Raw genomic sequence first — 15,756 nt, 5'->3', positions numbered from 1 at the left:
TTTAATCACATCTTGTCTGCTCCATGGCTGTCACGTGTTCTGATCCTAGAACATTCTGCGCATGAACGTTAACCCTCTACAATAAACAAGCTATACTGTAGCGAATTCGGGGGACAACGCAACCACGGGAACTGCCGCGGCCGGGAAGCGAACCCGTATCGCCCGCACCGCAGGAGACATCGCTAACCGCTCGACTAAAGGGTCAGACCCGTTAATATAGGACCAACGTGTCTACTTATCCATGCAGGTTACAATGCTAATACTGCCACCTGCTGGCCCGGTGGGCACATATCATTACAAAGAGTACTGAGTGAGGCCGCCGCAAACGTGAACTCGCGCCGCCATCTTCCCACGCCTTTCCCACGTAAATGAGAGGCTGCTAAAAAAACAGGATGTCCAATTTTTACTTGCTTTACTTAATTCAGAATTACTGATATTAGGAATAAACTTAAATAACTCAAGTACAGTGCAAAGTCCAAGACATTGATTAGACACATGGGTGATTCAAGTGAACATGAAGAATACAACTGGGAGCTGAGCGCTTCTTGACATGACACATCAAAATAATAAAGACATAAACTGGACAAAATAAAGTTAGCTAAGTACAGTAACTGAAAGCTTTGGCCCTTTTGGCACACAAGAACAGACGTGATACGTTGATGACTTAACAAATAAAAGGCACACTTACATTCAGGTTACATCTCAGGTTCATTCTCCTTTATGTCAGTGCAAAAAAAGCAAGTAACCTATATATATATATATATGCCAAGTCCCTACATATGTGTGTGTTAAGTCTACTGGCTAGGGCTGCAGCCATCTTCCACAGCACTGCACACGAGATTGCTGCAAACACTTTCATACAAATAACCAGATATCATTCATGTTTTAAGGCAACCTGTGCCTACATATACTGGGCATAGGAAGTAATTTACTCTGGTTTAGTGAACAATATCTGCTGAAAATAAAGACGTATGAAATTAATTCTCTAACTAAAGGCGGTTATATAATATGTCCGTTATGTAGTTTGGGTTCATTGAGATTTATCACTTGGATTTATGGCAGCCCTGCAGATAACAGGGAGAGAAAAAAAAGTAATTTCGCAGAATTCTGCTTTATTCAGTGGCTTTGACACTGTTTCAACAGATATATCAGAGTCGTTGAAAATTCGTGAAAACGTTAAATAATTTCTGTTATAACTGAAATTGTTTAGCATCCCCCCGCTCGACGCTGAGAACAGTAAAGGCTGTTGGCCGCGGTGTGGATGTGGTCTAGTCCGTGCACAGGAGCAGGTGCCACCGTAGTCCTGTGTGCTGCGGACCGTGTGTTGCAGAACGGCGCGTATGTGGGCCGCCGCCTCGCCCGGCCCTCCACGTCACACCTGCCGTGGCAGCGGGCCGGGAACACTCGAGGTCGACAAAGTAGGTGATCGTGTCCCTTCTCACGCCGCAGAACACAGCGTGTCCCCCTCCCCAAGCGTGGTCGGGTAGGTTGCAGCCCTGAAACACACTGCAACGCAGCCATCGTTCTTCATTCTACTCCTCTTTTTCTTGTCACACGCAGCCCTTCCTCGGGACACAAACTCAGAGCGGAGGAAGGTCAAGATGTCCACCAAGTAGTGCGGAAATGGGAGTGACGGATGGTCCTTTTTCATCCAACCACCCGCAGTGGCTTTACCCTATAAAACTGTGGCTTCCTCCATGGCATTTACCCACCTACATGTGAGATGAAGTGTATATATTAGGAAGGCCACAGTACATTTACATTGTCAGTAACAGTGTTCACAGTTCATGCAAACAGTGACAATAACGTTTACTCAGAAATGCCCCCCCCCCCAGATTGGGCAGCAAAACTTCCGGTCCAACAGCACGACCGATGACTACATTGTCAGTTAAGGGTTAGAAATGGAATATCTATCCGTGTGTGTGTGTCGGAGGGGGAGGGTAACCGCACGTCTGTTTAACTCCCCTCTCCAACCCCCAGACATAAAAACTGCCCCTCCTGGTTAGAAAAACGATTCTGTGACATTCCTGGTGATACGAACTGTAGACCAAGCTCATATGAAAGCCACAGTGTTTGGAACAGAAGCATTGGCGTGGGAAGGGGGGGGGCTGGTTCCCCCTAGTGGTCAAGTGGCTGCTTGGAATGTACATTTTTAATAATAACGTGAGTAAACACTCCATTCCGAATCTGCTAAACGCGCACCTTGCGAACAAAACTATGACGTCATACCGTGGCGACCGGGGGGGGGCGGTCGCTCTGACTGTCGGCGGTTCTGTCCCATCAGTCCCGTTATTGTTAGATTTAAAATTGTGTTTCAATGACGTGGCGTTCACGTTGTGGTTATTCTTGTTGTTGCTGTTCTGGGGGTTCGACTCAGACTAAGCAGGAGACCGTTTACTGACTGACTGACTGACTGTAGGACGGTGACTAGGACTGATGTCAGCATGTGGGACATGGGGGTGGGGGGGGCGTTATCAGTTCTGGTCCGTTCTGGCCGGTGTGAATAAATAGCACTCCCGGGGTCGTGCGGGCGGTGTACGGGGGCACGGAAGTTGGGTTCAAAAAGAGAATTCTGCCTCTCGACTCATCATCCGCGCCGGCTCGCCGCAATACTCTTTGTTTTAGTTGGCAGCCCCCCCCCCCTACTTAAAACATCTTCCCGCGTGCCTGGACACAAGAGTATTTGTACAAGATGAGGGATTTTGTCCAACTCCAGTACACATTATGACTGGACCTCACTGCGAGTGTCTGAGTGTCATTCTCACCTCTGGGCCGTGTGGTTGTCCTCAGCCTTAAAGGTGTAATACAAAGTCTTTTTGTGGTAAAGCTGGAACACGGTGGACTCCTCCTCTCCCTGCGGCCTGTCAGGCAGCTTAACCGTGAAGCCCAGCAGAGGCAACGTCTCTGATGCCACCTTCTCCTGCAGAGAGAGAGGGAGGGAGGGAGAGGGAGGCAGAGAAAGCAAACGTTGTCACGATTTTAATTTGATTTTAGTGACTTTTTAAAAACTTTTTCAAGGGCTGGGTGAGGCTAAAACTTTTAATAGCTATGTTGTATGGTTTGGAGACAGTGGCACTGATGAAAAGACAGGAGGAGGAGCTGGAGGTGGCAGGGATGAAGATAAGATTTTCATTGGGAGTGATGAAGAAGGACAGGATTAGGAATGAGTATATTAGAGGGACAGCTCAGGTTGGACGGTTTGGAGACAAAGCAAGAGAGACAAGATGGAGATGGTTTGGACATGTGTGGAGGAGAGATGCTGGGTATACTGGGAGAAGGATGCTGAATATGGAGCTGCCAGGGAAGAGGAGAAGAGGAAGGCCAAAGAGGAGGTTTATGGATGTGGTGAGGGAGGACATGCAGGTGGCTGGTGTGACAGAGGAAGATGCAGAGGACAGGAAGAGATGGAAACGGATGATCCGCTGTGGCGCCCCCTAACGGGAGCAGCAGTAGTCGTAGTAGTAGGATAAGGATAAAACTTTAACATGTACATTTTCTGTCACTGTTGAACCACTTTATGTCTCACACTGTGACTGAATGGGTAGGTGGTGTTCAGGTTGGTTTTTTTTTTTACCCCCCCCCCCTTTTTTTCTTTTTCCCCAACTGTATCCGGCCAATTACCCCACTCTTCCGAGCCATCCCAGTCACGGCTCCACCCCCTCTACCGATCTCGGGAGGGCTGCAGACTACCACATGTTTCCTCCGATACATGTGGAGTCGCCAGCTGCTTCTTTTCACCTGGCAGTGAGGAGTTTCGCCAGGGGGACGTAGCGCGTGAGAGCATCATGCTATTCCCCCCAGTTCCCCCTTACCCCCGAACAGGCGCCCCGACCGACCAGAGGAGGCGCTATTGCAGCGACCAAGACACATACCCACATCCGGCTTCCCGTCCGCAGACACGACCAATTGTGTCTGTAGGGACGCCTGACCGAGCCGGAGGTAACACAGGGATTCGAACTGGCGAGCCCCATGTTGGTAGGCAACGGAATAGACCGCCACGCCACCAGGACCAGGTTTAAGGGGAGTGTATGTTCCCCCCTCACCTCTTGAGCGCGGTAGGTGTAAAGCACCTTGTCTTTGAGCAGGAACCACAGTCTCTTCCAGTTTCTTTTGCTCCTCTTACTGCGATGCAGACTGCCGCTGATGGAGCCCTCCTCCGACACGCTCATCTTGGGAACACAGGAGCAGGAAGTGACAATGAACCACTCAGTATATCACGCGGCTGACAGGTAGCATTACCGTTTCTGTTTGTGTTGTATGTCTGTTTTATATGCAATAGCTAGCTAGCTAGCTAATTGTTTCAGTAAAAAAAATAAAAATGTAGCTAGCTAGCTAGCTAAAGCAAACAACACTGCACACCAAAAAAATCGCTAGCTATTAAACACACTGAATCCTCATTTTGCATCAAATGCAGCTATTAAAAAAAACTAAAACAAAACAGCAAAACGTAACGTTAAAGGCAAAGTACCTGCTCTTGTCAGAAATGACAACTGTCTTCAATTGTAATGTGCAAGATCCGTGACCTTTCTGTTTCCGGTCTAAGCCACGCCCACTCAATGACGCAAGGCTTCAAACCCCCTAGAATTTAGTGCATCCTATTACCATCATCTGATTCACCTGCACTGCAGAGTGAGTAGAGCCACGCTGGAAAGAGGACAAAGAGAAAGGTGTGTGTGGTTTTCAGTGTACCTGGTTCAGAAAGGCAGTGCCTTTGCGATGCCTCCAGAGGCTTGGAGGGTGAATGTTCTGGAACATGGCAGAGAGAGGACGGCTGGAGCGGTTCGGTCGAGGGCTGTTATTACCCGACAGTGTAGACACGTCTCCCCCTGTAGAGACACACTGCATTTTATATAGATAGATATACTGCTCAAAAAAATAAAGGGAACACCTAAAAACACAATATAGACCTCGATGAATGAAATATTTCAGCTGAAAATCTTTATTTATTAGACAGAGGAATGTGTTTAGAGCAAAATAACCTAAGAATGATCAATGGAAATCAAAATCATTAGCTCATTAAGGTCTGGATTCAGAATCATACTCAAAATCAAAGTGGAAAATGAGAACATAGGCTGATCCAACTTCTGTGGAAATTCTTCAAGACGATTCAAAATGAGGCTCAGTAGTGTGTGTGGCCTCCACGTGCCTGTATGCACTCCCTACAACGTCTGGGCATGCTCCTGATGAGACGACGGATGGTCTCCTGAGGGATCTCCTCCCAGACCTGGATCAGGGCATCGGTCAACTCCTGGACAGTCTGTGGTGCGACATCGCGTTGGCGGATGGTACGAGACATGATGTCCCAGAGGTGCTCGATTGGATTCAGGTCTGGGGAACGTGCAGGCCAGTCCATAGCATCAATGCCCTCGACATACAGGAACTGCTGACACACTCTGGCCACATGAGGACGAGCATTGTCATGCATGAGCAGGAACCCAGGGCCCACTGCACCAGCATATGGTCTGACAATGGGTCTGAGGATCTCATCCCGGTACCTAATGGCAGTCATGGTACCTCTGGCTAGCACGTAGAGGTCTGTGTGGCCCTCCAAGGATATGCCTCCCCAGACCATCACTGACCCACCGCCAAACCGGTCATGCTGGAGGATGTTGCAGGCAGCAGAATGTTCTCCACAGCGTCTCCAGACTCTCTCACGTCTGTCACGTGTGTTCAGTGTGAACCTGCTCTCATCTGTGAAGAGCACAGGGCGCCAATGGTGAATCTGCCAACCAAGATGTTCTCTGGCAAAGGTCAATCGGGCTGCACGGTGTTGGGCTGTGAGCACAGGCCCCAATTGTGGACGTCGGGCCCTCATACCATCCTCATGCATTCTGTTTCTCACTGTTTGAGCAGAAACCTGCACATTAGTGGCCTGTTGAAGGTCGTTTTGTAGGGCTCCGGCAGTGCTCCTCCTGTTCCTCCTTGCACAAAGGACCAGCTAGCGGTCCTGCTTCGGGGTTGTTGTCCTCCTGCGGCCCCCTCCACGCCCCCCTTTATTTTTTTGAGCAGTGTAGATAGATAGATAGATAGATAGATAGATAGATAGATAGATAGATAGATAGATAGATAGATAGATAGATAGATAGATAGATAGATAGATAGATAGATAGATAGATAGATAGATAGATAGATAGATAGATAGATAGATAGATAGATAGATAGATAGATGGATGGATAGATGGATGGATGGATGGATGGATGGATGGATGGATGGATGGATGGATAGATGAACAGGGGATGTGTACCTCTCTTCTGGAGTTCGCTGTAACAGTGGTCACAGACTTTGGCCATGCGGTCCTTCATGTATTTCAGGGGATAACGGTTTCTGGAGCAGCTTCGGCAAACAATCTGTGTCCCAAGTGAGAAAGCTACATCAGGCATACTGCCACAGTGTATAAAAGCGTAACTGCGTATATGCCTGATAAACACTTTACACGTGACTACTTTACACACTGACTTGCACTGACATGTAGATGACAAAAAAAACCAGGGTTTTGTGTTGCTGTGGTACAAGCTTGACTCACCCTCCCGCAGGCGTTGCAGTGGTGCCTGCGCAGAGTGAGGCTGAAGTCAGAGGTGCAGTTCATGCACATCACCACCTGAGACACTGGCACAAGGGTGGGAGCCTTCTCTCCTAGAGGCAGCCACAGACGCTCTCTGGCCTGAAACACACACGCACAAAGCATAACATCAGAAAGATATTATGAGTATTTACATACATACTGCAATACTGCAATAATATCCAAAAAGAGACAAATTTTTCTCCCCAGTTGTATCCGACCAATCACCCCACTCTTCCGAGCCGTCCCGGTCTCTGCTGCACCCCCTCTGTCCATCCGGGGAGGGTCTGCAGACTACCACATGCCTCCTCCCATGCATGTGGAGTCACCAGCCGCTTCTTTTCACGTGACAGTGAGGAGTTTCACCAGGGGGACGTGGCACATGGGAGGATCCCGCTATTCCCCCCCAATTCCCCCCAATTCCCCCTCCTCCCAAAACAAGCGCCCCGACCGACCAGAGGAGGCGCTAGTGCAGCGACCAGGACACATACCCACATCCGGCTTCCCACCCGCAGACGCGGCCAATTGTGTCTGTAGGGACGCCCGACCAAGCCGGAGGTAACACGGGGATTCGAACCGACAATTCCCATGTTGGTAGGCAACGGAATCGACCGCCACGCCACCAGGACACCCCTGTAGCGTAATCCTTGACGTCATGACGTTCATGATGTCACGAACGCGCCGAAAAACAGGGAAGTAAACAGCAGAAAGCAGCGTGGAAGCCGGAGAGGTCAACGTTCCTTTTTATACCTTGTACTTCCGTCTCTCTTTCAAACCACACAAACTCAACGCAGACTGAACCATGTTCGAGCGCCGCTCGAACGAAGACGGGTGGAATGTGTGGCTGAGATGGCACACAAGATGGCACACAAGATGGCGGAAGATGGCATAAAATCGCGATTTTATGACGCGCGGACAACGGCGCTACATCCGGGTCAATGCCGATAAATACCGGTGACTAGAGTCCTTTGACCCGGGAGTTTGTACTGTAGTGGGAAATGCCTGGGGATGTACTTGGAATGTTGCACTGGGCTCGTGCAGCTAGAGGACCAATCACAGGTTAGCTCGCGCTGTCACAGACGCAACTATATTAGACACCGCGGGAGAGACAAAGGGCCAGAACTGTTTAGTAACCATATCGTAGACTGTCACCTTAGCGTGGGATAGAGCAGGGAAACCTAGCGTATCCTGGGCTAGACAGTAGATACGGTGGCTAGCAGTGGTAGTGTTAGCAGCAGACTGCCTCGGTACCTGTAGCTAGCTGACTACCCCCGAGAGCTTCCCCAGAGAGACTGAGAGAGACATTCACCCGGTCACACCGGAGCCAGAGTACAGAGAGAGAGAGAGAGACACGCACCCCGGAGAGCAGCCATCCATCTCCCGCCCCGCCTAGAGCTCAGCCGCCCTGTTCCATCACCAGCCCTGTTCCCAAGGTGAGCTTGCTAACCCATTAGCACACGGCTAACTAGCTAACTAGCAGGCTAGCCCTAGCATTGGCGCAGCTATCTAGCTAACGGTGGTGAAGCCCGGTTTGTCGCACCTAAAAGTCCCCGCCTCCATCCATAGTTATCCGGGCTATAGAAAAACCGCGACAAGTGGTGTCAGAAGTGGGATAAAAGGTTGGGATTCGCCATAATCTCAACACCGGAGGATCCTGCCCCGGTCACATGGCGGCATAATTCAGCCTGCACACTGTGAGCTAACCCAGCTAGCAAGAAGCCATTTTGTGAAGCACTGTAATTTCTTCAGTAGTCACGTAAATCAGTGGAAAAATAAAAATGTCACAGGACAAAGAAAATGTAAAAGAACAGTCTGAGTTGAGTCTGGATGGTGCTGGTGTGGGGACAGAAGACCCCGGAGAGCACGCCTGGATGAAGCTCCTCCTGGCGCAGATGGAAACCATGAACCAGACCCAGGTTCAGATGCAACGCCAGATGGAAAACATGGAACGCCAGACCCAGGTTAAGATGCAACGCCAGATAGAGATGCAGATGGAGGCCCTCACAGCGCGTATCGATGGACTAGCGGAAGCGGTGGCTAAGCGATCTCGTCCCCCCACACCTCCCATTCAGCGCACCGATTGGGCCCGTCATCGTTCAGATATCCAAGGTGAGCCTCCCAGTTTGTCGCCCATCGCTCAAGTAGTGAAGCAAGGGGTTTCTCCTAGTAGCCCTCAAAGCGATAGTGGTGTAGGGTCGGCAGGGGCTGTGCTCGGAGAACGAACTAGCAGAACGGTGCAAGACATGAGCCTACTCTCGCAGTTCACCCCGGCCCGGGAGAACCCAGGGGCCAGACAGCGAGACGGCGCTGATCACCTGTTGCCAGCAGCTATGGCCGCAGTGGCTAACTTGAGCGACCGGCGCAACGAGGAGACGCCAGCCAGGCCGAGCAGCAAAGCGGCCCCAGCAGCCCTTCGCTATACAGGAAATGGACCCAGTGAGCCCGCACCACTTACCAGCACTCCGATCGGTCATGGTGGAAAAAATGGAGCGACTGCAGTACCACCCCCCGACGGGATGCAGGGTGGCCAAATGTCCCTGGACAGCAACGGCGGCCGAAACCTGCTGGATGACAGCGTTGGAGGGCAGGCAGGTTCCTCTAGAGGTCAACAGAGCCAGACAGGAGACCTTCAAAGTCGGAGCGGCAACCGAAGCTCACAAGGTCCCGACCGAGGACACGAAAATGACATCAAGCTCCTCGCCACTTTTGATGGTAAGGGCGACTGGGATAGTTTCGTTGGACCATTCGAACGGATGGCGAGAAAGAGGGGCTGGACCGACGAGACCTGTTTGGACGCCTTGTATCTCCGACTGAGGGACAACGCCATGTCTTTTGTCATCGCGCAGCCGGCTCCGATAAAAGATGACTACCACGCGCTCATCACCCAGTTACGCCGCCGCTACGGTAAAGAGCTGCCTGAGGGAACTGCGCGCCGTAAACTCAGCGAGGTTAAGCAGGCCAGAGAGATGACCCTCTATGAGTTTGGCGAGGAAGTGAGGAGACTTGTCACACTGGCATACCCGCAGGTTGGTGTTACACTGCAGGAGGCCTACGCTGCAGAAGCCTTTCTGCGCGGGCTGAAGAACCAAAACATCGCGTATGAAGTCCTGGGGGCAGAACCCAAAACACTAGCTGAAGCAATCAGGAAGGTTGAGGCACGCGAGTATGACTTTAAAGCGACGCTGGGGCGAGAGGTTGAAGGAAAAGGGAGAATCCGGCGAGTAGCATGGGAAGACGAGCGGCGTCGCGATAGCTCTCCAAGTCCTCCGCCGGTAGGAGACAGCATGAGCACCCCCGAGCTCAAGACCCTGGCCAGTGGCATCGACAACATTAACAAGGTGAAGTTGCACAGGCACATCAGCCCAGACCACCTACTCCAAGTGTGTTCTAGAGTATGTCCACTGCTGGAGAAAGAGGTTCCTGCCAGCGTGCCTGGTCTCCACAGCATCCTGGGAGCCGGCAGGCAGAACCTCCTGCGTACCAACAAGAGCTGCAAGCATGTTGTGTGGAAGGGCTCAGCGCTGGCTGCTCTGCACTGTGGACGACCCCCAGAGCCTCCTATTATCTATGGGAGTCCACCCAATATCGTGGAGACGAGCAATGGGCGTCGGCTCAATGGCTCCTACCGTCTACGCCAGCTACTGCCTACAGCTGTCTACCAGCACATGAAGAGGCACAAGAGGATTCTGGGACATCTCTCCTCTGTCTACTGTGTCACCTTCGACCGCACCGGGCGACGCATTTTCACGGGCTCAGATGACTGCCTGGTGAAGATCTGGGGCACAGATGACAGGCGCCATGCTCTGTTGTCTGCTCCAGCACCAGCCATAGGGCCGCAGGAAACACCTGAAGGAGGTCCTCCCGCTGCTGACATGGAGGAGCCGGGGGCGCAGAGAACAGAGGAGTACGAAGGAGTGACAGAGCAGGAGGAGATCGATGAAGACCTTGATCTCCGGCTGGAGGACCTGTTCCACGCAAACGACGATGGAGGACCCAGCACACCAGGCTCCCCGGCTCGGTTCCAGCCGCTCCAACACACTGCTGCCAGCTACTCTTCAGGCGAGTCGACAATCACCCAACGTCGTGGGACAGCAGCCTGTGCTCTGGGCGGGCAGTCCAACGCCCCTGACCCAGAAGGAGACGAAGCCGACGCCGCTGAGTCCCATCTCCCGTACACCACCAGACGGGGCCGGCCAGTCCGGAGGCCCGCCTGGCTCCTAGACTAACTTTGACGGACGTGACTAGATGACTTGGGGGTGGTTACTAGGCTAGTCACAAGAGTCCAGTATGGATAGCGACCACCCACATTTGTTTGACGCCCTTTGTTCCGGGCCTAGTTCATTTCGCGGGTGTTCTGTCCCGTTTATCGTGTTAGATTAATCAGACTGATCTTTGTAGTCTGTTGTTCATTTATGTTGAAGGGACTCAACAGTGCTGGAGGGGGGCAGTGTAGTGGGAAATGCCTGGGGATGTACTTGGAATGTTGCACTGGGCTCGTGCAGCTAGAGGACCAATCACAGGTTAGCTCGCGCTGTCACAGACGCAACTATATTAGACACCGCGGGAGAGACAAAGGGCCAGAACTGTTTAGTAACCATATCGTAGACTGTCACCTTAGCGTGGGATAGAGCAGGGAAACCTAGCGTATCCTGGGCTAGACAGTAGATACGGTGGCTAGCAGTGGTAGTGTTAGCAGCAGACTGCCTCGGTACCTGTAGCTAGCTGACTACCCCCGAGAGCTTCCCCAGAGAGACTGAGAGAGACATTCACCCGGTCACACCGGAGCCAGAGTACAGAGAGAGAGAGAGACACGCACCCCGGAGAGCAGCCATCCATCTCCCGCCCCGCCTAGAGCTCAGCCGCCCTGTTCCATCACCAGCCCTGTTCCCAAGGTGAGCTTGCTAACCCATTAGCACACGGCTAACTAGCTAACTAGCAGGCTAGCCCTAGCATTGGCGCAGCTATCTAGCTAACGGTGGTGAAGCCCGGTTTGTCGCACCTAAAAGTCCCCGCCTCCATCCATAGTTATCCGGGCTATAGAAAAACCGCGACAGTACCCTTTTGCACTGACCACCACAGGCGGCTGTGAGCGGGTTTTTGGCCAGTGAGCGGGTTCTCGCTTGCTACAGGATCCGTCTACAGGTTGTCTTACCTCTGCTGGGTAGCTGCTGAACGCTGCCGAGCCTCTGGCGTGGTCGCTCACAGCTCGGGTCAGAGAATAAAACCAGTCCTCTCTTTCACTGAAAGAACTGCGCACACACACACAGTTACACAATATGGCAGTACTGTTACACAGAATTATTCACAGTTGTGCTATTTTAGAACACAGAGTTGCCGACCTTTATGTTTTATTACCCAGTATAAGGATTTATGTTGCGTCTTAATGGCCCATGCCAATGTAACCGGTTATTTTTTTGCCCGGTGCGGGATTCGGTACGTGGTGTACTGCGCCACAAGGCGACATCACTAACCGCTCGGCTAAAGGGTCAGACCCGTTAGCTAGGGGCTAACGTGTCTTATTAGTAGTTTACACCAGCAACCCACAAACTCAAATCTCTTGTGTGCAGAAACTCCCGCGACGAAACTCTGACTCTGATGCATTGCAATGCATTGCAAAACCCTCCTATGAAGTACTGGATTTAGTCCTTTTAGAATGATGACTTGGCTGTCATCCATCCATCCATCCACTACCCAAACCGCCTATCCTGCTCTCAGGGTCGCGGGGATGCTGGAGCCTATCCCAGCAGTTGGGGAGACACCCTGGACAGACCGCCATGCCATCACAGGGCCGGCACTCATTCACACCTAGGGACAGTTTAGTACGGCTGGTTCACCTGACCTACGTGTCTCTGGACTGTGGGAGGAAACCGGAGCCCCCGGAGGAAACCCACACAGACACGGGGAGAATATGCAAACTCCACACAGAGGACGACCCGGGACGACCCCCAAGGTTGGACTACCCCGGGGCTCGAACCCAGGACCTTCTTGCTGTGAGGCGACCGCGCTAACCACTGCGCCACCGTGCCGCCAAATTAGCTGTCAGGTGTTTCGTCATGGAGGGATAGTTCGATGAGCACCGAGAATAACAACAGCGATCGCATTAAAACGATCCAAACGGCAACTTCTGTTTGGGGAAAGATGGCGCTGTAGCAGAATTTGACCGTCTTTACGTTTCTGAATGGCTGCGCCATTCCATGTTTTGCAAAAAATTAAAAAATGCCTCAGTAAGTTCACAGGATCCTGTGGCCAGGTTGTTTTGCATACAATAAATAAATAAATAAATCGCGTGCACGTGCGTCCATGTGCATTTCCCCTCCGGTTTGTTCTGGGGTATTTAGTATTTAGCTAGTTGCCTGTTTTTCAGGAAGTCTATCAGAGAACATACATGATGACTTATCAGAATCACTTCATTTGTCGTTTCATTTCATGCACTTGCACACATGAAATGAAACGACACATGGTTTCCTCCAGCCCACAGCAGCGCAACACAAACACAAAAACACACATCCAAAACTGCGAGAACACACATATCCAAACTAACACATATATCTAAACTAACACATATATCTAAACTAAGAAAAAAAATCACTGTCCAGGAGAACGAACGCCAGCCAGGATGACTGTCGGAACTGCCAGTCTGCATGGACTAGCAGTTAGCTTAGCCTGCCCCGCTTCCACGTCCTGTCAGACCGCCCTCGGTGTTTCCTCTTCGGGCGCAGCTCCGATCAGGGCCGTGGTCCTTGGGCCCACAGGTTGCAGCAGACCAAGCTCCCTCAGCCGATCCAACACCAGCTCTCCCAGCCACACACCTTCGACAGACCTCCCCGCACTCCACTACTACTACTACTACTACTACTACTACTACTTTCGACTGCTCCCATTAGGGGGCGCCACATCGGATCATCCGTTTCCATCTCTTCCTGTCTTCTGCATCTTCCTCTGTCACACCAGCCACCTGCATGTCCTCCCTCACCACATCCATAAACCTCCTCTTTTGCCTTCCTCTTCTCCTCTTCCCTGGCAGCTCCATATTCAGCATCCTTCTCCCAATATACCCAGCATCTCTCCTCCACACATGTCCAAACCATCTCAATCTTGCCTCTCTTGCTTTGTCTCTAAACCGTCCAACCTGAGCTGTCCCTCTAATATACTCGTTCCTAATCCCGTCCTTCTTCAACACTCCCAATGGAAATCTTATCATCTTCATCTCTGCCACCTCCAGCTCCACCTCCTGTCTTTTCATCAGTGCCACTGTCTCCAAACCATATAACATAGCTGGTCTCACTACCATCTTGTAAACCTTCCCTTCAACTCTTGCTGGTACCCTTCTGTCACACATCACTCCTGACACTCTTCTCCACCCACTCCACCCTGCCTGCACTCTCTTCTTCACCTCTCTCCTGCACTCCCCATTACTTTGGATAGTTGACCCCAAGTATTTAAACTCATGCCTTCATCACCTCCACTCCTTGCATCCTGACCATCCCACTGTCCTCCCTCTGATTCACACATACTCACCTCCCTGCACTACACACAACACTAAAAACACAGTCAAGGCTAGGCGAGGCCGCCACCAGACCGCCCTCGGTGTCATCGGAACTGCCCTTCTGCATGGGCTAGCAGTTAGCTTAGCCTGCCCCGCTTCCGCGTCCTGTCAGACGGCCCTCGGTGTTTCCTCTTCGGGCGCAGCCCCAGGCAGGGTCGTGGTCCCTGGGCCCACAGGACGCAGCAGACCAAGCTCTCCCAGCCGATCCAGCGCCAGCTCTCCCAGCCATCAAACCAAGACAAACTTAGACGCAGACGTGGACAAAGACACAGCATGGACGGTACTGGGTGAGGCCGCCGCAAACGGGAATTCGCGCCGCCATCTTGCCACACCGGAAGGGAAAGTCCTTACTCTACCGAGTTAAACTGAACACGGAACAGCTGCAGGTTAACTGTGTGACCCACCTTGCTGACAAAGTGATGGAGATGTCTGTCGCTTCGATCTTCAGCGCATTCTGCACATTGTCCACGACAGGTTTACTGACCTGCAACGTGAAGATGTCAGTCAGCACACAGGAACACGTGTCCTTATTACAGACACAGAGACAGCACACGCAACAGACGTAACACCCTCAATGCTGTTTCTCCCCATCACAATTCCCCTACGCTTCATAAACTTACAACATGTATTCCATAAATTATATTTTGCATTAACATTGCCAGTAACTGACGGACTGGACGTCAGACAGTGAAACTGGATAAAATGAGTAGGGGACGGTGACAGTGAAAGGTGGAGTACAACCTTCATCCCTGTGAGCGACAGACTGTTCTTCAGTCTGTATTTGCCGTCCTGCTGTGGGTAGGTGTACAGCAGCACATCGTTCATCTGCAGCAGACACAGACCACACACAGTCAACAGTCAGTGTCACACAACGGTGGAGCTACAAATCAATTCATACAAGTGTGCACTTAGAGAGCAACCAAACCCTTGGCCATGTTAGTGAGTTTGCTGACATGTCCTGGTTAAAACCATGTCCCGGTTAAAACCATGTCCCGGTTAAAACCATGTCCAGGTTAAAACCATGTCCAGATTAAAACCACATCAGGATTAAAACCATGTCCCGGTTAAAACCATGTCCAGGTTAAAACCATGTCCTGGTTAAAACCACATCAGTATTAAAACCATGTCCAGGTTAAAACCATGTCCAGGTTAAAACCATGTACTAGTTAAAACCATGTCCTGGTTAAAACCACATCAGAGTTAAAACCACATCAGGATTAAAACCATGTCCAGGTTAAAACCATGTCCCGGTTAAAACCATGTCCAGGTTAAAACCATGTCCTGGTTAAAACCACATCAGGGTTAAAACCATGTCCTGGTTAAAACCATGTCCAGGTTAAAACCACATCAGGGTTAAAACCACATCAGGGTTAAAACCATGTAAACATTAAAAACCATGTAGAGGTTGAGCGTGGCAGGACGGTCCTGGTACTCTGTGGTGTAAGCATAGCAGGATAAACACAGCTGCAGATACTGACATGAATGATGGATCTGTTGGATGAACCACCACACAGACACACACACACACACACACACACACACACACACACACACACACACACACACACACACACACACAGAGCCAGCACTAACAGTTGTCAGTTGTATTGTAATGCTGGTTTATCCAACAGAACAATTATTAATGTCATT

General features: G+C 51.1%; 1 protein-coding gene across 6 annotated transcripts in view; it reads right to left on the bottom strand.

The window, feature by feature from the left end:
• Positions 1-395: 395 nt before the first annotated feature.
• LOC130128759 (FYVE, RhoGEF and PH domain-containing protein 5-like) overlaps positions 396-15,756 on the bottom strand; it is a 49,708-nt gene continuing 34,347 nt past the window's right edge. Inside the window, exons 13-21 of one of the 6 annotated variants that reach the window (XM_056298478.1) lie at positions 14,848-14,931; positions 14,511-14,590; positions 11,713-11,809; positions 6,525-6,662; positions 6,246-6,348; positions 4,690-4,826; positions 4,044-4,169; positions 2,766-2,920; positions 396-1,712 (exon numbers count right to left, since the gene is read on the bottom strand). In XM_056298478.1, the coding sequence (XP_056154453.1) occupies positions 1,676-1,712; positions 2,766-2,920; positions 4,044-4,169; positions 4,690-4,826; positions 6,246-6,348; positions 6,525-6,662; positions 11,713-11,809; positions 14,511-14,590; positions 14,848-14,931 (957 nt within the window). In that variant the 3' untranslated portion in view covers positions 396-1,675. Of the gene's footprint in view, positions 1,713-2,765; positions 2,921-4,043; positions 4,170-4,689; positions 4,840-6,245; positions 6,349-6,524; positions 6,663-11,712; positions 11,810-14,510; positions 14,591-14,847; positions 14,932-15,756 lie in introns of those variants that run through there. The other 5 variants (XM_056298486.1, XM_056298494.1, XR_008811929.1 and 2 more) reach the window with 5 other exon arrangements.

This window comes from Lampris incognitus, chromosome 2 (genome assembly GCF_029633865.1).
Source record: "Lampris incognitus isolate fLamInc1 chromosome 2, fLamInc1.hap2, whole genome shotgun sequence".
NCBI lineage: Eukaryota > Metazoa > Chordata > Actinopteri > Lampriformes > Lampridae > Lampris > Lampris incognitus.
Note: the sequence above shows the minus strand (reverse complement) of the source record. Positions and strands in the feature narration are given on the sequence as shown.